This window comes from Hylobates moloch, unplaced genomic scaffold (genome assembly GCF_009828535.3).
Source record: "Hylobates moloch isolate HMO894 unplaced genomic scaffold, HMol_V3 SCAFFOLD_18, whole genome shotgun sequence".
Taxonomy (NCBI): domain Eukaryota; kingdom Metazoa; phylum Chordata; class Mammalia; order Primates; family Hylobatidae; genus Hylobates; species Hylobates moloch.
In genome coordinates this window covers 7,242,044-7,264,351 of record NW_026652293.1, presented here as the reverse complement: position 1 = coordinate 7,264,351, position 22,308 = coordinate 7,242,044, and the positions used below count along the sequence as shown (strand labels likewise).

Genomic DNA, 22,308 nt, shown 5'->3' with positions numbered 1-22,308 from the left:
GCAGTGTCCTAAAGTTGGGGAATAATCACTGTCCTATAGAAACCCATGTCCTAATATGCCTGTATACTGTTTCTGATTTCTATCTAGCCTAAATTCTACTGCAATTTAGGGTCAATTCTTTCTTCTGTTGCTTTGATTGATGACAGAGAACAGCTGGGATCTGTTTTCTATGTGACTAACCCTTTAGAGATGTGAGGAACTATTTTGGGGCTAGGAAGTTAATTAGGCAGTAGGGTATTTGGTAGAAGGTCTTTAAAAAGAGGAAGGCCCCACCTGTCCGAACTCTGAATGGGCTGGCCTGCCTGGAAAGCAGGGAAGGAATGAAACCATTGAAACCATGTGGGCAGAATGGCAGCCACCGTGGCCTCTTCTGTCCATTTAGAATACTCCCGACTTCAAAAATTAGTACATTTTAGCTAAGTGGAGGAAACAGGAGGGAAGTCAGATTTAGATTAGAATAAAAATTTATTTTTGTAAAGAATTATATTTTGTATTTGCAAAAGCTGAAAATGCTCATAAAAATTACCAGCCCAGAGCTTGGATTTCCACCGGATCCACCACGTGAGACAAAAGAGTCTGTCACTTCTTCTTGCCAGGTTTGGGGGCCTTTTCTAGACCTTGGATGTGTTTTCGAGGGAGCTGATAGTCTTCTACAATCCAAAAAGCACACACTCCTCAGCGGAGCATGACCTTGCTCCCCGGCTGGCCCTCCACCAGTCCCTGTTGTCTCACAATGTCATTCCACCCAGTTCAAACTCAACTTCGGGACTGACCACTTACGCCTACACCTCACAGCTGATGTGTATATTTCTGAAATTTTCACACTGAGAGCTACTTTCTGGGTGTATTTCAGGCATTTATTATTTTTTCACAAGAGAGAATGTGTCTGTTCTGTCTGTGCTCCTCTCTCTTCCTCATAACATTTCTTCTCAGTACCTCATAAGGGGTTCCTCACATAAAGGGGCTCAACTCTAGAAGTTAACTGTCAGGTACTGCCATAGGCCATGGAATACATTTGCCTAAATGAGCACTTACTATCTTCCAGGCCCTGAGGATGAAAAAGGCAAGGTTTCTGGCTCATGCAGCTCAGTCTGGCAGGAGGTTCAGACATTAGAAAAAAATTAGCCAAGCTGCAGACATTAACCGGAAATATAAACACAATTGGAAAGTGCTACATTAGCAATGTTTAAAATGCTAATTTAGGCTCAGGCCTCCCAGGACCCCTGGGCTGGGCCAGTGAGCCTCTGAGGTCAGGTGGGCTTGGGCATGGGAGGGCATCCTAGGCAAGGGGATAGCCCAGGCGGAAGCACATGTGGGTGAACGTGCAAGGACAATCTGGGGAACTGCAAGGAGACCAGGACAGCTGCAACGTGGGTGTAGGAGCTGCCAGAGAAAGCCTGCAGGGAAGACTGGGGTAAGGCTGGGTTCAGGCTGAGAGGGTCTTGTTTATTGAGCTTAGGAGTTAATTCTGAAGGCATTGAAGAGGCATACAAAGTTTTTTTAGAAGGGAGTGATGTGATCATATTTGTTTAAGAAAGCTGACTCAGGCAGAGATGTGAAGGCTGGTTTGAAGTGAGGACAAACGGGAGGCTGGGTTACCCAGAGTTAGTAGAAAGAACTTAGGCTTTAGGCCAGGCGTGGTGGCTCATGCCTGTAATCCTAGCATTTTGGGAGGCCGAGGCAGGCGGATCACCTGAGGTCAGGAGTTCAAGACTGGCCTGGTCAACATAGTGAACCCCATATCTACTAAAAATACAAAAATTAGCTGGCCATGGTGGCACGTGCCTATAATCCCAGCTACTTGGGAGGCTGAGGCAGGGGAATCACTGGAACCTGGAAGGTGGAGGCTGCAGTGAGTGCAGTGAGCCAAGATTGCGCCACTGCACTCCAGCCTGGGTGACAGAGCGAGATTCCGTTTCAAAAAAAAAAAAGAACTTAGACTCTGGAGTCTAAAAAAGTTCCGTGCCCAGCTGTATCACTCAAGAGTCAGAGGATCTCAGGGCAAGGCACAGAACCTCTCTGGGCCTCAGTTTCCTCAGGTGCAAAACAGATAACAGCTCTGCAGCATCATTATGATTAAGAGAGATGCCTGCAAAAACCCCAACAATGGGCCTAGCACAAAAGCTTGGGTGCTCCCCACATGTTTTATAGAAAGGGACCAACCACGAAGAAAACTACTCTAATAGTGGAAGAGAAAACACTGAATTTGAAAGGAGCCAAAGGATCTGATTCAAACACTGGTTCCCTCTTCTCTAAATAGCTACTAAAAGCTAAATGGAGAGAGAGAGAGAGTGTGTGTGTGTGTGTGTGTATTATGCAAGTTGAGTTGGCAGGAAGGTCTTTGCTGAGCTAGACCAATGCCTCCACTCTTCAGAGGGGATGCTCACCAAGCAATAGCCAGCCGAGGTGGTGGACCTGGTTTCCCTGGATCTGCACCTGAAGACTGTCCTTGGCCCCAGGGGCAGGAGTGACGGTGGTGCTAGCCTGGCATCGCTGCTGAAGGATGGCAGCCACTGAGTATGGGTCCAGACCATAGGCCTCCAAGTTCCGGACCACGGTCACCTGGGGGGACAGTGGGGACAGAGACTGACGGTGGTGACTGCATTCCCTTCCCTCCAGAGGGCCTTCCGGAGCCTCAGCAGCCTTCTCAGCCCCTGTGTTCTCTGATGGTTCACCATTCCTATAACCCTAGTAGTTTTTAAATCCAAATCACTTATTTTTGTGCTTCTAAACTGATTCTCTCTACCCCATCCAATATATGTATTACATATTTAGAGGGACAGATACTCTCTGTATCACATAGAATGTCTACTTCTTTTTTAAGTTTTTTATTTGGAGAATTCAAAACATAAATGAAAGCAGAATAGTATATAAACCCACATGTACCTATCACCAGTTTCAACAATTATCAACTCATGGCCAACCTTGATGCATCTATACCCCTGTCTACTCCCCACTCCTCTATTACTTTAAAGCAAACCTCCCCAGACATCAGATCATTTCATCTATAAATATTTCAGTATGTATCTCCAAAAGACAAGGCTCATTTAAACATAAAAACAAAACCATCATCGCACCTAAAAATAAATTAACAAACAACAGTTCCTTAATATCAAGAATCTAGTCAGCAACACATGCATTTTTCTGTTACTCAACTTCACAAATGACAAGTATGTGACTTTGAGATAAAAAGGAAAAATGTTAGTGCTTTTAAAATATCACAATTCTCCCCCTTGTTGCTTTAAAACAAATTCTTTCTCATTCATGACTACAGATAGTAAAGTGTATTACTGTCAGGAGTGTGTGGGGGATGACTGCTATCAATAAAGACTATAAAAGCTCCAACTAGCCTTACGCTTGTCAATGGGCTCCAGACCCAGAAAATCTTAGAATCAATAAGACTTTAGAGGATGTATCTCTTCCAATTGCCCACCTGATACATGAACCCCCAACTACATCCTCCCCCAGCAAGTGCTCACCTAATCTTTGCTTGCAGACTCTCCAGAAAAAAATTCACTATTTTATGAAACACCAGTTTCAATTTTGGACAATTCTATTTGTCATTATTAACAGAAAATTAGTGTTTAAATAAACTATATATATGAAAATTATTTAGTTCGGTGTCTGGCACATAATTAAACACTCAATAAATAGTGACTATTACTAATTATTGTAAAGGTTATTACTGGTTCTCAATTATTGAGAACCAAGTATTTATATGCCAAGTACATTCTAAGTGCTTCAGCTATGTATACTCCTTCGTTTGATCCTCACAATTCCTTACCAGGTAGGTATTATCCCCATTTTTCACAGAGTAAAACTCACACAAAAAGAAATGAAGTAACATGCTCAAGGTCAGGCAGTGAGGCAACGGCTGCATTTGAACCCAGTACTATCCAAAGCCCATGCTCGTAACTGTACACTACTACAAAGTTCTTTATTTTGAACTCAAAGTCTGTCTTCTTGGAATTTCCACCCAATAATCCTATTTCTGTCCTTTCAAGGCATATAGAATAAGTGCACTACTTTGCCAGGGGACAGCTTTGCACGTATTTGAGGAGAGATGTCATTGGTTCCCCACAATTTTGTGTTGCCAAGCTAAACACGCTTAGTTCCTTCAGAAAGTTTTTTACAAGTTATTTTCATTGAGCAAGGCCTAAGAGGTGAAAGACTATGTGGGAGCTGAATGTCCATAACATAGTTCTAAGAAAAAAATAAAAATAAAATCTTGTTTACTTTTGGAACCAGGCTCTAGCAAGTTTCCTAGAACAAAATCCTAGAGAGCAGTGAGTGAGCGGGGTCAGCTTTACCTGTTTCATACAGAGCCCAGCCCAGGCACATAAAAACGAGTGTTTCATAAAAAAAATCTTTGATGTGTTTGAGGCCAATCTAAAAACCTCCAATCACATTAGGGAGACCAGAACTTGGCAAGAACATTAAATCACCATCCTTGAACATTGTGCCTTTCTAAAATTACCTTTTTATTAGAAGCTCTTTGTGCTAGGGTGATGTCAATTGGACAGATTCTCCCTTTCTTCACAATGGGCTCTTGTCCGGGAAAGGTCACTTGATAGGCAGGCTGTAATTTTTCCAAACACCTGAAACAGAAGTTATGAGTTACAAACTGATAAAGCTAACAGAAACCATTTCCTCATACCCCACTACCAGCAGGCAGTTAGGTGTAGGCTGAAATTGCAGGTTCACAACCTTGGCTGCACATTAGAATCATTCAAATCCCTAGGGAGCTGCAGCCCAGCTCGATGAAATCTGTATCTCTGACTAGGGCTATGAATTTTTTAAAGCTCCCTAAAGTGCAGCCAAGGTTGACACCCACTGATTCAAAGATGGGAACATCAGTGACTTGGGCCCCTGGAAACGGTCCACTGACCTGGCCTTTTGAGAATCTGCCCAGTCTGCCTTGTGGAGGCTACTACCTGTCTCAAGAATGTGCCTTAAGTGGCCTATTGCCTGAGAGTGCTGCTTCACATTTCTGACATGTTTTATAGACAACTTTTACCACGAGGAGTTTCTACCTTTTATCTAACCAAGTTTTCTCTTGCTATCACATATATCAGGATCAACAACTTTTTCTATAAAGGGCTAGACAGTAAATATTTTTAGTTTTGCCAGTCACCTGGTCTCTTAACAACTACTCAGTTCTGCCATTATAGCACAAAACCAGCGCACAGACAACACATAAATGGATATGGTTGTGTTCCAATCAAAGTTTATTTACAAAAACAGGTGGCAGGCCAGATTTGACCCATGGGCTGTAGTTTGCTGACTCCTGATAATAAACTATTTTCAGTTATGTGGAAAAGAAGAAATATTAAAACTTTTTCCTTTAAAGACTTTAAGACACTTTTCCCCAGCCTTCTTTTGCTTCTGCATCTTATTGAAGTTCTTATTTTATTTTTTCTTAGTTTTTTAAATGCCCTCACTTTAACAGAGTAAGTTCTTTTTTTGAGACAGGGTCTCACCTTGTCACCGAGGCTGGGGTGCAGTGACGTAAACATGGCTCAATGTGGCCTCCACCTCCTGGGCCCAAGCAATCCTACTGCCTCCGCCTCCCAAAGTGCTGGGACTACAGGCATGCACCACTACGCCTGCCTTAAGTTCCTATTTTTAATGAATGTTCCTTTTTGTTCTTCCTTTCAAGTTCTCCTATGTCATATTGGCTCAAATTGTTCCAAAGACCCCCCAAATCAAAGTTCCTCAAGCCTGTGTTTATGTAGACTGACTTGGTATGAACTACAGAAAGAAAGTCAAAGACTAAGATAGTGACAGTATTAAAGTTCAATGTGATCGATACTAAGGGGAGCGGATAGAAAAGTTGGAGAGGGACTGCCAGTGCTCGTTACCTGGTCAGAAGACTGTCCCATGGAAGCTTCATGACTGTATGCTGTTCATTTTTCTCTAAGATGCAGTCACATAGGATGGGATCCAATTTCACAAGACTAAAGGGAAAGAAGAAGCAATGAAGAAGTCCTAGACTTGTCCCTTCTGACCTGAAGGCTAACTCAGGATTCATCTCTCGTATGGTCTTTATAGACATTCAGGATATGAATCAATTATGGGCCCACAGTCCAAAAGGCAATGTACCTTATGCGTGGGAGATACACATATGCTTTCCTACGAAAAGCAGGAAGTGGAAGGGAAAGTGAGATGGGATAAATTTGAAGATCAGGAGCCTTTGCTACTAACTAAGCATGTGACCACAGCTTTCTAAGCTTAGCATCAAAATTGGCTAGTGAGGAAGAAAGAAAGGAAGTGGGAATCTTTAAAATGAAGGTGTTGGCCAGGTGCGGTGGCTCACGCCTGTAATCCCAGCACTTTGGGAGGCTGAGGCGGGAGGATCACCTGAGGTCAGAAGTTCAAGACCAGCCTGGCCAACATGGTAAAACCCCATCTCTACTAAAAATAGGGCCGGGCGCAGTGGCTCATGCCTGTAATGCCAGCACTTTGGGAGGCCAAGATGGGTGGATCACTTGAGGTCAGGAGTTCGAGACCAGCCCAGCCAACATGGTGAAACCCCACCTCTACTAAAAATACAAAAATTAGCCGGGCATGGTGGCGCATCCCTCTAATTCCAGCTATTTAGGAGGCTGAGGCAGGAGAATTGCTTGAACCCGGGAGGCAGAGGTTGCAGTGAGCAGAGATTGTACCATTGCACTCCAGCCTGGGCAACAAGAGCAAAACTCTGTCTCAAAAATAAAAATAAAACATAAAATAAAATGAAGGTGTTAGATTAGGCTGTTATGTCTCAACTTTTTTTATCATGATGATGTTTTTTTAAAGTGAAAAAAAAAATTTTTTTTGAGATGGAGTTTCACTATGTCACCCAGCCTGCAGTGCAGTGGCATGATCATTGCACACTGCAGCCTCAACTCTTGGGCTCAAGCGATCCTCCCACCTCAACCTCCCAAGTGGCTGAGATTACAGGCATGCCCTACCACGGCCGGCTAATTTTTGTATTTTTTGTAGAGACAGGCTTTCATCATGCTGCTCAGGTGGGTCTCAAACCCCTGGCCTCAAGCAATCCTCCCGCCTCGACCTACAAAAATGTTGGGATTACAGACATGAGCCACAGTGCCCGACCATTAAAGTAAAAAACAATTAATGGAACTCTCTTCATCTGGTAGTTTACCATCTGTATCCCCTTTTAAGAAAATAACACCATAATGGGTACAAATATACAGTTAGATAGAAGAAATAAGTTTAATCTTTGAGAGCAGAGTAAGGTGACTGTAGTTAACAACAACGTATTGTGTATGTCAAAATAGCTAGAAGAGAGGACTTAAAATGTTCCCAACACATAGAAATGGTAAATACTTGAGGTGATGATACCCTGCCTTGATCATTATACACTCTGTGCATGTAACAAAATACCACGTGCACCCCACAAATATGTACAAATATCTATCAATAAAAATAAATACCAAAAGGTATGATGACTTCAGTAAATTCTTTGTAAGTTTGCATTTTATTCCTCACAATAGCCAATTAAAGATGATTCATGGGTATTTGTGAGAGAATGTTTACTTAGTCTGTAGTCAATGCTGCTCGTATACATGGATCTGAACACCCCAGACAATAACTCTGAGTGTCCACAGCCCATGGTTTGGAAACCACTGGTCTTAATTACCTCTAAGATGCTATGGTTTTCTATTCTCCCTCCCAGACATCCTCCCCAAATGTGTCTATGTCTGATAAAGACAAAGACTTGGCCAGTAAGACAGATCTGGTGCTTCTCATGCACTCACTTTTTGTTGTCTGCATCAACTAGGTCATTTTTCTTGGCGTAGTTAATGACGATCGTTCGGACCTCACTGCCCTCCAGAAAGCTCCCCTTCCTAGGTGAGGAGAAGTGACCCAGGGGTTAGTTCATGCTGTGCCATGAGACAAAAATGCAGATGCCCAGACTCACTCCCTGCCGAGCAGGGGACTTTCCTTAGCTTTCGGCCTCTAGTTTCTTCCCTTTTCCTGACTGAAGTGAGCATGACCATGTGAAGAATCATTACAGGCAGAAAAGGGTGAGACCTACTCGTTCGTTTAGTCCAGAGGAACTTGCCCAGGGAAGGAGGCTGGAAGCTAGATTTTGGAGAAGGGGAGAACAGGGGCAGAGCAGGTTTTGCCAGTCGCAAAAGAGCACTACTCAGGTTGAGAGGAACTGTAGGCCAGAACACCAAGCAGGCAGAGAAGGGCTGCTCTCCAAAAACTCACTTGTGGCCAGACTCCTGGAAGAGCAGGGTCATGCTGGCTGGGACACAGTAGAGGGGTTTTATATCTGGAGGGTGATAGGGCTGTTCCCTGCTACCCTCCTGGATAGTCTGGGAGGTCGGGGAGGGCTCGGGTATGACGAAAGATGTAATCCTAAAACCCAGCAGAAGGAAAGAAAAAACACATTTTATACTAGCATCTCAGCAATCCCCAGTCTGTGGCCCAGGTGCCCTGGGGCCAGCTGGGCTACAGTGACAGGCCCCCTGCACTCACCTCGGGTGTTTCCAGTCCACAGCCACAATGCTCTCCACCCCTTTGCTCAGCTCCTTCACCTGTATAATCTGCTCCTGCTGCATTTGCTGCAGGAACTTAGAGAGCTAAGGGAGAGAGGGCCAGTGGTAGGGGACTTCATTGATTCCACACACATACTGAGCACCCAGAATGTGCCAGAGTGAGCTAGGCAGGGACTGTGCAGGGATATGAGACAGCCCCTGCCTTCATCAACCAGGAACTGGGAGGCCCCCAACCTGAGAGCCAGGGAGCAAGAAGCTGCTAGAGACTAACCAGTGAGGCCGTTCAGAACTCTAATCAGATATAAAGGGGTCAAAGGAGAAAGGAGAGTGGGTGCCACCAACTGCTTCAGCCCAGGGAGAGTTTCTTTCTTCCCCCTTATACTTGGAGTCAAAAAGCTTAATTCTAGCCTGAGCCCGGTAGACAGCACTTCCCCAGCCTCCACCTGGCTTATGTCATATGTGCCCCTACACAACTCTCTGCACGGGTCTGCGAAGAAGATCCTTGCTTACCTTTTTGTAGCTTGACTTCTTTATGTCCAGTTGTCGTCCTTCGGGGCTGATGGCAGATGGAAAAGCAAGTTAAGCTAATGAGCAGTCATACTGGGACCTGCCTGACACTGAGAGGAGGGCCTTTTTCCTCAGCCTTCCTCCCCCACCTTCAGAGAGAGGCCACTGTGCCAGAACTCTCTGCCCCAGGGTGACATCAGAGAGGGGCGCAGACTATGGGACATTCTAAATCAGTGCTGTTCAATAGGACTTTCCATAGACGTGGAATGTTCTCTGTGTTGTCTAACAGGGCAGCCATTAGCCACATGTGGGTAGTAAGCACTTGAAGTGTGACTAATGTGACCAAGGGAACTGAATTTTAAATTTTATTTACTTTAAATTAAACTGAAAATAGCGACATGTGGCCAGTGGCTACTGCATTGGATATAGCCTTAGATTCCTCCCAGACCAGACAACCTTCTGTGGCCTCCAAAGTTGCAACAGCAAACTCACACTGTGGGCAGCCAGGCCTGGAGTGGGGCCCAGCAAGCTGCACCCTGGGGTCAGGTCTGGCCAACTAATTATCTACTGTCTATGGTCACATTAGTGCTACAATGGCAGCATTCAGTAGTTGCAACAGAGATGGTATGGCCTGCAAAACTGAAAATATTCGTATTTACTATCTGGCCCTTTACAGAAAAACATGCTGACCCCTGCACTACAGCAATTAGTTTTGGAGGGGACATTCCTGATACAAGCTTACATCTTCTCTCAAAACATGACATGCAGTAGCAGTGGATTCTCGAGGAGTGCTTCTAGAATCCACCCCAGGATCCTATCCTACAGAATATTCTGGGGCCCCTTTACCATGTATTTGCAACCCAAGAAAGTCAGGACAGATTACCAAGTATCCCTCCACACACTCCAGACACCACATTTGTACAGGATAGCTTAAAGACACCCAAGTATAAATGGGAAGACATTACATTAAGAATCACTTTTGTAAAAAATCACAGCCAGATTCTCAAAAAGAAATAAATTCAGGCCGGCCACAGTGGCTCACGCCTGTAATCCCAGCACTACGGGAGGCCGAGGCAGGCGGATCACTTGAAGTTAGGAGTTCAAGACCAGCCTGGGCAACATGGTGATACCCCACCTCTACTAAAAATACAAAAATTAGCTGGGCATGGTGGCATGTGCCTGTAATCCCAGCTACTCGGGAAGGCTGAGGCAGGAGAATCTCTTGAACCTGGGAGGCAGGGGTTGCAGTGAGCCGAGATCACGCCACTGCACTCCAGCCTGGGTGACAGAGTGAAACGGTGTCTCAAAACAAAAAATAAATAAATAAATAAATTCAATCTCAGGGTAAAAATCAATAAGCAAACCTCCTGACATGATAGTATTTACTGAATGCTTATTATGGTTCAGGCTATGTAATCTTTACAGCAATCCCATGATTATTAGAAATTAGGACTCAGAGAAGCCCAGTAACAAGCTAAAATGCACCTTGCTGGAACACCCTGGAGACCTAGCAGTTGAGTCCAGACGGCTCTGTCTTCAAAATCCAGGTTCTATCCACACACAATAATACCTCTCCTGGTGGCTTGTGTTTTGGATGGGGTGGGCCAGGATGGGGGGTGTTCACACCAATTCTTCCTCCTAATAAAACCTAATGTGGCCCCTCACATACTTTCCAGAAGTGTGAGGAGGCTGAATGTTCCAGAAGAAGCTTCCTGACAAAGAGGCTGCCCTGGGACACTTCCTGCACAGGACACGCTGCCTGATTTGTGAGGTTGCCCAGAACCCCCATGGCAGAGGCAGTGTTCATGGAATCTCAGGAATTTTAACTTTCCGGTCCTCAATATCCTTTCATTGGCTAAAATTTAAGATTTTGTTTTAACAGCCCAGCAAGCTAAGAATTAACTTTTTAGAACCCAGGAACTAATGTGTTTGTCAGATAAGCCTTCCCCTCCATTCTTTCCACAGCATGTCCCTCAACCAGTCCCTGCATTGGCCCCATCCTGTCCTACTATCAAGGAGCACATGTGTGACCCCGGCCCCGGCCTCCAGCCCACATCAGTGCTTTCCATACCAGCAGGAGAACATGTGGCTGCCAAGGAAAGTGCTGGTGAGTAAAGGGAGGTCAGCCTTTTTGACTCGGCACTTCAAGGCATGTAAGAAGCATTGCTGTAACAGCTCATCCATTTGCTCTGCAGGGAAAAGACAAGAGCCACATCCTTCCTGAGGGATACAGAATACCTGGTACAAGAAAACGACTGCCAGCTTCATCCCTACCTTGCCCGCTTGGCTCTGAAAGGAACCCATTCCCAGGTACCAAAGCTCCCAGACTCTCTTGAGCACTGAGCCTTTAAAGATGTTGACCCCAGAGAAGGAGTCAAGCCACAAAGTCCCACCAAGCTAGGAGTGTTCACCCAGAGAAGTTGAGCCAGAAGAAACCCTGGAGGGCTTTGTAGCTGAAAACAGGCAAATGCCAGGGCAGATTAGCTCCCAGGAAGACGTGACTTACATGGAAAGGACTCAAAAACAAGATGTGAAAGGGCTGCTGCGCCACCCTCACAGAAAATAAGGAGCTTCCCCTCCTCCCCCGGGAGCTTAAGGGCCATGCTAGTCAGCAGTGGAGTGGAGCTTATCAGGCTCCTAAATTGAGAGGTGGGGAGATGGGCTCTTCTCCTAGAGTTATACCTTGAAGCGTTTTGCTATCTGTGGAGTCTTGGTTCAGGCCCCCGGTGCTGGTGTCTTCTGAGGCTTCTGAGAGAGACTTGTCTTCACATGCCTGGTGAACCTCCCCATTCTCCTCTTCCCCCTCCAGGGTCATGTGCCTCATGTCTCTCTGCAGGGTGGAGTCCACCTGGACAGACCCCTTCTCTTCACTGAGATCTGCTGAATCCAGGGCCAGTGGAGCAATGGAAGGTGGAGAGGACTTGTTTCCAGACCGCCTGGAAAAATCTCATGTCAGAAACATCAAGCAGCAGCTCCAATACTCTCCAGCCCTGGCCACAGAGGAGTCAGCAGTGAGGTCAGAGACAGCAGAGAGCCAACAGGCAGGAGTGGCCAGGAGGGGGCAGAGAGCCTGTGCCCTCATCTCAAGCGTACTTTCAATTCTGGGCCCCCAAAAGTTCCATGCCTCAGTTTCCTCATCTCTGAAATGGGGAGAATAAATCTTGTCTCCTCCCTATCCCAAAAGAATAATACTATTAATAGACACCCCAAGACTGAGAAAGATTAAAGGAGTTTAAGATAAACTCCCAAAAATGTTCCCTTCATTTGAGTTAATAACAAAACCAATTTGAATTAAATATGAACATTAAGATCGTGAATGCATCTGTAATATCTGTTTGGTGAAATGCAAACCCATGGCTCAGCATATGTAATAAAACACAAACACCTGGACTGCTCAAGGACTGCAAAATCAGTGGCTTCTGTGTTACATCAAATTCAGTCTAACGTGGAAAGCAGAGATGGCCATGGTTTTATGCCACTAAGCCTTAGGAAGACAGGAAAAAAGGCAATGCCACATAGCAAAGCACACAGAGCAGTAAAAAGCTTTATACTAGCCAACATTACGCAAATCAAACTAAGTTTTAACTAATAGCTATGGCAAGGCTTCTCAGTGTTGTTCACAGTAAAGCCAAAGGGTATGTTTAGGCTATTCTGATCAGGTAAATACCATAAATATTTTTTTCAAAGTGCAGGGAGAGAACCAAAGCAGCTGCTGCTAAAACAACTTAGACAACCTGACCTTGATTGCTGTTGCCTGGACTGATAGTTAAACAAGGTGCTAGGAGAATATCAGTCATCAGCCCTCAAATATCTAAAAATAGGCTAAAATGAGCTTGTACCTCCAGCAAAGGAGGGCTTGGCCAGTACTTGTAAAATTAGTAAGTCTGGCCGGGAGTGGTGGCTCACGCCTGTAATCTCAGCACTTTGGGAGGCCTAGATGGGCGGATCATGTGAGGTTAGGAGTTCGAGACTAGCCTGGCCAACGCGGTGAAACCCTGTCTCTACTAAAAACAAAAAAATTAGCCGGGTGTTTCAGGCACATGCCTGTAATCCCAGCTACTCGGGAGGCTGAGGTAGAAGAATCACTTGAACCGAGAGGCAGAGGTTGCAGTGAGCTGAGACTGTGCCACTGCACTCCAGCCTGGGCAACAAGAGGAAAAAAAAAAAAAAGGCTGGGCACAGCGGCTCACGCCTGTATTCCCAGCACTTTGGGAGGCCGAGGTGGGTGGATCACGAGGTCAAAAGATCGAGACAGGCCAGGCGCGGTGGCTCACGCTTGTAATCCCAGCACTTTGGGAGGCCAAGGCGGGTGGATCACGAGGTCAGGAGATCGAGACCACAGTGAAACCCCGTCTCTACTAAAAAAATACAAAAAATTAGCCGGGCGTGGTGGCGGGCGCCTGTAGTCCCAGCTACTCAGAGAGGCTGAGGCAGGAGAACGGCGTGAACCTGGGAGGCGGAGCTTGCAGTGAGCCGAGATCGCGCCACTGCACTCCAGCCTGGGCGACAGAGCGAGACTCCGTCTCAAAAAAAAAAAAAAGATCGAGACCATCCTGGCTAACACAGTGAAACCCCGTCTCTACTAAAAATACAAAAAATTAGCTGGGCATGGTGGCAGGCACCTGCGGTCCCAGCTACTAGGGAGGCTGAGGCAGGAGAACGGTGTGAACCAGGGGGTGGAGCTTGCAGTGAGTTGAGATCGCGCCACTGCACTCCATCCTGGGTGACAGAGCAAGCCCCCGTCTCAAAAAAAATAAATAAATAATAATTCCAAGACTGGGCTAGAAAATATAAGAATGACTCTATACCAACAGGCCACAATACTTGGCTAAATGTGTTTTTTGAGAAAATCACTGCTTACTGTTTTGCTAAAATGACAAGAAAATAACCAGAAAATGAACAGGTACGCGTCTCAGGAATGCAACCTTTACAGTCAGAATGTGTTACTTTCATGAGGAGGAGGAGTCTGGAATGTGAAATTTGAATAACATAAAAGTAATCAGGTTATAATCCTGGTGTCTAAAGGTCTACCCTGCTGTGATTTGGATTCAGAAGCACTCATCATGGGGTCACATGATGCCTAAAACGTGCATGGCAGCTAGGGCCAGATTGACCAGGGCTATAAAAAAATGAGTATCACTGTACTGAGGAGCAGAGCAGATGATCCCTAAGGTCTTCTTTTGGGTCTAAGATTCTATAATTCACTTACAAAATAAAGTTCTCTCTCATTACTTGTCCAAACAGGGGAAAAAAATATTTTCTTTGTATTTGGTAAGGAAATAAAAGTCTGGGGTTAGCAACTTGCTTAAAGACATGGCTAGGACCAAAACTCTCACTCCTGAATCACAGGCCCCATCCTCTCCCCAGCTGCCCCAGTTCTCTGTAAAACAGAAGAAACTCTGTACCCACCACAAGTGGTCCTGGTAAGTGTGGAGCACAGAGAAGCCCCTTCCCTTCAGGCCTGATGTGAGCATCTCAGCTGTGGACATGGCTGCAACTCCAATGGCTACGGGGGCTCTAAGAAGAAGGAAGCCAGAGACCAGGGTCAGGGAAAGTCTATGGGAAGGGCACATGTTAGGATCATCTTCTGACACGTGTGGTAAAAATACCAAGGTTACCAATTTGAAGGTCTTGTATCATAAAACAAAACTCAGTCCACTCTCAGTTTTCTTCAGATTACCTATAAATATTACTTTCAAAAATCCCTTGACCAAACATTAAACTAAACACTAAACTTCTGTATTAGTAACTCCTCTGTTGACTTTATCACTGCCTTTGTTTTATTCCTGCTGTGAATTAAATCCAGGTAGGTCTTGGAAGGATATTTAATGTTCCCTTTCATTAACTTCAAAAACATATATTATCTCCTCTACCTTAAAGAAGTCATAGCCATCCCATAAGAAAGTTTAAAGGGGAGGCAATTCATATATCATAAATTAGGCTGAGGGATGCCATAGGGAAGAGAGAAGAGACACATAGTGGGGCCAACTAGAGAAGTTCCTTCTAAGTCGACTTTATAAGAGGGGTGGCTCAGTGTAACTATATATCTAAGAACTGGATGCTTCCAGGATATCAAAAACAACCACATATATAGTAACTACAGAAACTTCCAAAGCCCAGATGAGAAATCTCTGTCAGCCCAATGTTATTCAAGCATTGATCAATCAGATACTGCCTGTAAGGATGGGTGACTAGCTGGATAACAGTGGGGGAATAATACATAAGCCTGGCAAGGTAACCAGGGTCCAAGTGAGAGTTCCCAATACTTGAACTTACTTTAAACCTGGTAGCTCTGCTAACTGTACCTATAGGTCAGTTCCTGCCACAAAATCTGAATCTGGCTTCTTTCCCAGTTCTTAAAAGAAGGTTTTTCTCATCTACTCCTGAAAGGTCAGTGGCTTGAGAACTCCAGTCTTGAACATGACTTGAATTTTTAACAACCCCTCATATCATTACCCCCACCACAAACCATCCACAGCTCCACCCTCATATACACTCTGAAGGCTAAAGTGAACAGGCCAAATATCCATTTACATAGTTTCCTCCTATCTCAGATAGAATACTGGGGGAGAAAAACGGTAACATCATCATTCTTTTCAACTGTAATTTCTGCTACAGGTAAACAGAAGTTTCTAGGTGCTTGGTTCCAAAGCGTTCAAGGAAAATAGAATAATATGAGTAGCAAAAATAAGATCTTTGAACACTGACCACTCCCATGCCTACCATCACTCTTTCCTTCTCTCTCAAAGAAATTATCAAAATAATGAGTCCACTTTGGTCATCTCCATGAAAAAAAAAATAGTACGATGTAATTTTTCACTCACTAGGATAACACAAATGAAGATGACCTATCATATCCAGTATTGGTGAGAGTATAGGGAAATAGGCTCCATATATGCTGCAGGTAGGTGTAAAAACTGACACAGCTTGTTTGTAGGAAAACAGAAAATACACATGATCTTCAACCTAACAATTCTGCATTTTAGTATCTACTCTGGAAAAATACTGGCAACAGTGTCCCTAGAAGCATCAATAAGATAACATTTGTAATGGAGACAAATTGGAGGCAACCTCAATGTCCACCAGGAGAGGGCCTCTTCCATCATCACACAACAGGTAAAAAGGTTTGGCAGATCTGTGTGTTCTTATTTAACACACAGTTAAATTTAAATGTGTATTAAGTTAGTATTTAAATGTCCACATAAAAAATAAAAATTAAAATTAAAAAAAGAAAATGTCCACACTATATTAAGTGAAAAAATAACACATACACGGTATAATTTTGCTTGAATTTTTAAACACACATACCCTAAGCCATGTATTTTTATACGCACATGTATATATGTGTAGAACAATGACAAGAAGGACACACATCAAAATGATAATGGTTATTTCTAGGAAAAAAAGATTGTGGGGTAAGGGGGGCTTTTAATTTTTCAGAGTTGTTCATACAATTACTTCTTATTTTTAAAAAGAAGCAGTGGAGGCTCGATGCAGTGGCTCATGCCTGTGATCCCAACTCTTTGGGAGGCCAACGCAGGAGTATCGCTTGAAGCCAACAGTTTTGAGACCAGCCTGAGCAACAGGGTGAGATCCTGTCTGTATGTAAACTGTATCTCAATAAAGCTATCAAAAATAATTAAAAGATAAGGATAATGATATGGATATAGGGAAAAAGCGTGAAGGTGATGAAAGACAACGAAAAAAACAGAAAAGGTCACAAACAGAAGGAAACTAAGGAGACATGACGACTAAATGCAATTTGGTATTTTACCTTGGATACGTGACAAGAAAGAAGACATCAGTGAAAAAACTGGGGAAATATGAATAAAGTCTGTAGTTTAGTTAGCAGTACTTTGCCAATGTTAATTTCTTAGTTGTAATAATCTACATTGTGGTTATGTAAGAGGCTACCATTAGAGGAAGCTGGGTAATGAGCATTTCAGAACTCTACTATCTTTGCAACTCTTCTGTAAATCTAAAAAATAAAATAAAATAAAATAAAAATAAAAATGCTAAGTTGAAAGAAAACAGAGCAGCAACAGCAAACAGCAAATATACTCTGCCCAGATGCATGGACTCCCCATAAGTTTGCTGCCATTCCCCTGCTGGCCCACTCTGCTTCTTCCAAAACCGATTTTTGCTTTCACTCTTTTGTTCATATGCTTTATAAGCTGTCATTCCCCTCCAACTCCTCTTTTACACAAGTTTTTCCCCCAAAGGCACAGTTGCCTGGCACAGTACCTGTTCCCCACCAAAGAAATGGCACAGAGGTCGCCCTTCTGTACCTGAGGCAGACCAGCAGGGGGCATCACTAGTCCAGGCAGCATCAAATCTGCAATGAACAAAACAAAAACATCACAACCTGCATTTGGCCTCCATCTAACTGTGTTTTACTTCATCATTTCCTCACTCACTCAACAAAAAATAGTTATTAGGTATCAACTATGTTATCCATAATGAAAATGAAAAATGGCAACTTCAGTATCAGACCTTCTCCCCTTAGGGGGCTAAAGGTCAAACAGAATTTGAGTGTCCTGGCCGGGTGCAGTGACTTATGCCTATGGCTTACGCCTTTGATGACCCCTTCATCCATCCAACAGCAGGATATTTATTTTTATTCAAATGGTGGTTTCTAAGCCAGAAGTGGGAACCTTCACTTCCTCTCCAGACTCAGCTCCTAACATTCTTCTGGCATAAAAGAGGTACTTAGCCAGGTGTGGTGGCTCACGCCTGTAATCCCAGCACTCTGGGAGGCCAAGGCGGGCAGTTCACTTGAGGTCAGAAGTTCGAGACCAGCCTGGCCAACATGGTGAAACCCTGTCTCTCCTAAAAATACAAAAATTAGCCAGGCGTGGTGGCGCACACCTGTAATCCCAGTTACTTGGGAGGCTGAGGCAGGAGAATTGCTTGAACCTGGGAGGCAGACGTTGTAGTGAGCCGAGATCATGCCACTGCATTCCAGCCTGGGCAACAGAGTGAGACTCCATCTCAAAAAAAAAAAAAAAAAAAAAAGTTTGAGTAGCCTATAACATGATCTGTCTTGTCCTAGTTTCCTAAATTCAGCTTATTGATTTATAGTATAGCACATAGTGGTGCACAAAGTACTTTCACAACACTTATTTATGCCTTACAACAGGGCCAGAGAGGCCCAGAGATCTTGTGGAACCAGCCAAGTAAGAAATATAAAACACACAGGGGAAAAAATTCCATTTTTCAACCACACAAACACAGGAAATGGGTAAGTTTATTACATCAGTTGGATTTTGCTAAGTAGGTTTCAGCCAATAGCCAGAATATAGGAAAATCCTCTTACCTGCTCCCCCTACCAGTTTCTCGAGTACCAGAGGCCATGTTGTAAAGGTTGGCAGAAGATCAGGATAGGACCACAGCGTGTACACTGTACAAAAAGAGATCCAGAAAACACTACTACCAAAAAGCCAATCTTCTGGAGAAATGGAAAAACCTAACACTATAGTTGCTTTAATTAGAATACAGGTAAGAAACTCAACTCAAAGCTAAAGAGAAGGTTGTAAGGGGATGCCCAGAGAGGTTTCATTTTTGAGGAAGGAAAAAACCTAAGAAACTGAGTGTCACTTGAGATTTGGAGGCACCCGGATTGCAGAAGCAGAAAATGGTCACAGTGGACAAAAAAGTGAGGGCAGAGAACCAATGAAGCTTTTATTTATGGCTTCAGAAGCAAGTAGCCTAAGAACAGGAAGCCAGCTGTATAAAATTTGGAAACTTTCCCATGTTTATCATTTTTATCCCCTCTGTTTCCATAGTGATTAGCAGTAAAAACCCCTAGGTCAAAAAGTATTGTGGTTGTCTTCAGGTACAGCAAGGAAGTGAGATCAGGGGCAGGAGTGGCTTAAGGATATTGCATTGCACTATTGCAGCCAACCCTGGAGGATGAAAAGCCCCAAGTTACAAAGTAGGTGTCAGCAGCTATGGAAAAGAGAAAAGGAGAATGAGTCCCTGAGATTTGTGACAGAGAAGGCAAAGAATCCTAGAGAGCCACTCAGAGCCTAAAAAATCCCTGTGAGACATATGGTTAAAGTACATCATGAAAACAACTGGATATGTAGCTTATCAATCCAGCTTCATTCCTATCACAGTATCTCTTTTCAGTATTTTAGGAAAATCCTGCTACAGATAGTTTTAAGAAACATTTTTTAGGCTGGGCACCCTGCTCATGCCTGTAATCCCAACACTTTGGGAGACTGAGGCAGGAAAATCACTTGAGCTCAAGAGTTCAAGACCAGCCCGAGCAACATAGTGAGACCTTGTCTCTACCAAAAATTTTAAAAGTAGCCAGACACGGTGGCATATGCCTGTAGTCCCAGCTACACAGGAGGCTGAGGCGGGAGGATCCCTTGAGCGCAGGAGGTTGAGGTTACAGGTAGCTACGATCACACTACTGCTCTTCAGTCTGGGTGACAGAGTAAGACCTTGTCTCTAAAAAATATATATATTTTTGGCCAGGCGTGGTGGCTCACATCTGTAATTACAGCACTTTGGGAGGCCGAGGCGGATGGATCACGAGGTCAGGAGATCAAGATCACCCTGGCTAACACGCTGAAATCCCGTTTCTACTAAAAAATACAAAAAATTAGTCGGGCGTGGTGGCAGGTGCCTGTAGTTCCAGCTACTCGGGAGGCTGAGGCAGGAGAATGGCGTGAACCCAGAAGGCGGAGCTTGCAGTGAGCCGAGATTGCGCCACGGCACTCCAGCCTGGGCGACAGAGCAAGACTCCGTCTCATGGAGACATGCCCTGAAATTCCATCCTTTTCAAGACCTCTGCTCTATCCCTAGTCAACCCACTGTAAACTTCTCAGCCACTGTTCCTTCATCTCAGAACTTCCCTTTGCAACCACCCTTACTTACTATGTCAGCCCTTTTTTAATCCCTCCTATAGTGGTTTTGCATAAGAGAAAACCTTTTGCATCCTAGAACTGAAAGACTCAATTCTAGGAACACTAGGTCCATGAAGATCCTTGGGGATGGTATTGGGAGATTTTGTGCTTGCTTATTTTATGGGAGACAAGTTAATGGAAGAAACAGAGAGAAGCAGATGTTAGGCAAGAACTACCTAATGATAATGGCCATCTTCGTCCTGTTGTCATACCTGTTGGATACAGATTTTTCTCCAGTTCAAAGAGGATGGGGTTACCACCACTCACGTACACAGTCACTGCATCCCCTTTGTGTGCATACAACTTCACAATGTTGAGCTCCTCCTTTCCAGGTACTAACTCAGAGACTTGATCAGTTCCAAGGGTGGGGAAAGCAGTTGTCACATCAGCTCGAAGCTTTCTCCTGTAGAAAGCACACCAGCACTGTGAATGCTGTCTGGACAGACTTTTAATAAATATCAAGAACGAACTCAAAAGTGCTCACTATAAAATCACAAGGGCCAAAGAAAGATTGCCTGGTTTATGATGTCCTAGTCTCACACACACTCTTCTGAAACATCCTAAACTCTTTTTCATCCGTTGTCGTCTATTTTCACTCACTCCTGGGGTATGCCTTTCCATTTTATGGGTGGGAAAACAGGCCCAGTGAACAATCCAAGTTAGCCTGACACAAGAAACAGCCTTGCCTTCCTGACTTCATGCCTAGCCCTTGGGGCCACTCCTTTCTCATACATGCTTCACATATCTGCCAGTTTATGATTAAATAACTATGCCATGAGACCTATAGACAACTATAAAGCACTGGTTACAAAATTCCAAACACAATCTCCATTTGTGACCCTGTCTGAACAGATACAGTTCTTCTTACCACATGTGCCTTATTCCCTCCCACCTCAGTTTCCAGCTGTCTCTCCTGCCAGAAGTAATCACTGGTCATTTTTTTTCTTATACTTTTAATTCTTCGTATCCCATCCGATCTCTCCGAAGGGGAATTAAGCTCTTTGGAGGGCAAGAATTCTGTATTCCTTCACTTCTGCATTCTCCACAACATCTTAAATAGTCTGCAGTCAGTAAACGCTGACTTAACTACGTTTTCTTTTAAACTCACTAGACTATCCAAAAGAGAGCCAGGTCCCCCTCCATCCTCACCTCGAAATGTGTCTAACCCACCCCTGCCTCCTGGGGTCCCTTCCCTGGCATACCCCTCGGCCTCCACCCGAGGATGTCGGCCGAGAATAGCAAGGGCTATGGGCCAGCGGGGCCCAAGAGATGTCTGGTTGTTCTGGTGGCAGAGCAGGCCCCTTTCCTCCCTCACCTGTCCGACCCCTTGATGGCCGTGTTGGACTTGACCCGAAAGGCCTTGGCAAACATGTCTGCTGGGGTGGCCTGGGGAAGAGAACACAGAAACCAGGGAATGTCAAGAAAGCGAGGGCGCAGCAGCTGCCAGGCCCGCAGCCCCGGGGGCAGCCATGCTGGGGCCCGGCCGCGAAAAAGGCCCGGCTGGAAACCAGGGCCGCGCAGCTTCGTGGCCGTTGCCGCTAGGGCGGCCGCGGCCGCCCCCAGTGGCGATGCCTGGAACTAAAGCAGGGCAGGGAGGGGCAGGGCCCAGGGAACGCCAGTCCTCCGCCCACCGTCCCATCACCTCGCGGGCGTGGCTCTGCGCCTGCGCGAGCAGGTCGGGTTTGCCCCACTGCAGCGACTCGGCCACGCAAACAGCGGTTCTGTTTATTTTCTTCCACCCCATCAACCTTAGGAACTGCTTTGAGTAGAAGCTCTCTGCAAGCTCCCATTCCATTCCATTCGGTTCGGTTCAGTTCCCCAAAAATAATTGAACTGATAAACATGAGTTCAGGCTTCGGCCGGGCGCGGTGGCTCAAGCCTGTTATCCCAGACTTTGGGAGGCCGAGGCGGGCAGATCGCTTAAGCCCAGAAGTTCGAGACCAGCCTGAGCAACGTGGTGAAACCCCATCTCCATAAAAATACAAAATTAGCCGGGCATGGTGGAGCATGCCTGTAATCCCAGCTACTCGGGAGGCTGAGGCAGGAGAATTGCTTGAACCGGGGAGGCGGAGGTTGTGGTGAGCCGAGATTGCACCATTGCACTCCAGCCTGGGCAACAAGAGTGAAAGTCCGTCTCAAAAAAAAAAGAAAAGAAAAAAGAAAAATTCAGCCGGGCGTGGTGGCGCGTGCCTGGGGAGGCTGAGGCGGTAGGATCGCTTGAGCCCAGGAGGCAGAGGTTGCCGTGAGCCGAGATCGTGCCATTGCACCCCAGCTTGGGCAACTGAGTAAGACTCCGTATCAAAAAATAAAACAAACGAAAAAACCTTGAGGGCCTTTTGAATATTTTTCTTTATCTTATTTTATTTTGTTTA

At 44.9% G+C, this 22,308-nt stretch overlaps 1 protein-coding gene across 6 annotated transcripts; it reads right to left on the bottom strand.

Moving 5' to 3' along the window:
• Positions 1–444: 444 nt before the first annotated feature.
• EIF2D (eukaryotic translation initiation factor 2D) lies at positions 445–21,508 on the bottom strand. 6 transcript variants are annotated; one of them, XM_058430665.1, is made up of 16 exons: positions 21,252–21,508; positions 20,149–20,339; positions 18,337–18,420; positions 17,265–17,355; positions 14,430–14,537; positions 11,703–11,956; positions 11,092–11,209; positions 9,024–9,069; positions 8,494–8,597; positions 8,224–8,373; positions 7,947–8,091; positions 7,764–7,849; positions 5,862–5,957; positions 4,478–4,598; positions 2,388–2,562; positions 448–650 (listed from the first exon to the last, which is right to left on the bottom strand). In XM_058430665.1, the coding sequence occupies exons 1-16, from the start codon at positions 21,305–21,307 to the stop codon at positions 580–582; spliced, it is 1,896 nt and encodes a 631-aa protein (XP_058286648.1). In that variant the 5' UTR covers positions 21,308–21,508; the 3' UTR covers positions 448–579. The 6 variants fall into 6 exon arrangements, with proteins under 6 accessions (XP_058286649.1, XP_031992230.1, XP_058286651.1 ...); XM_032136339.2 differs by lacking the exon at positions 7,947–8,091 and having other exon boundaries at positions 446–650; positions 7,764–7,853; XM_058430666.1 differs by lacking the exons at positions 11,092–11,209; positions 11,703–11,956 and having other exon boundaries at positions 445–650.
• Between the last annotated feature and the right edge of the window lie 800 nt (positions 21,509–22,308).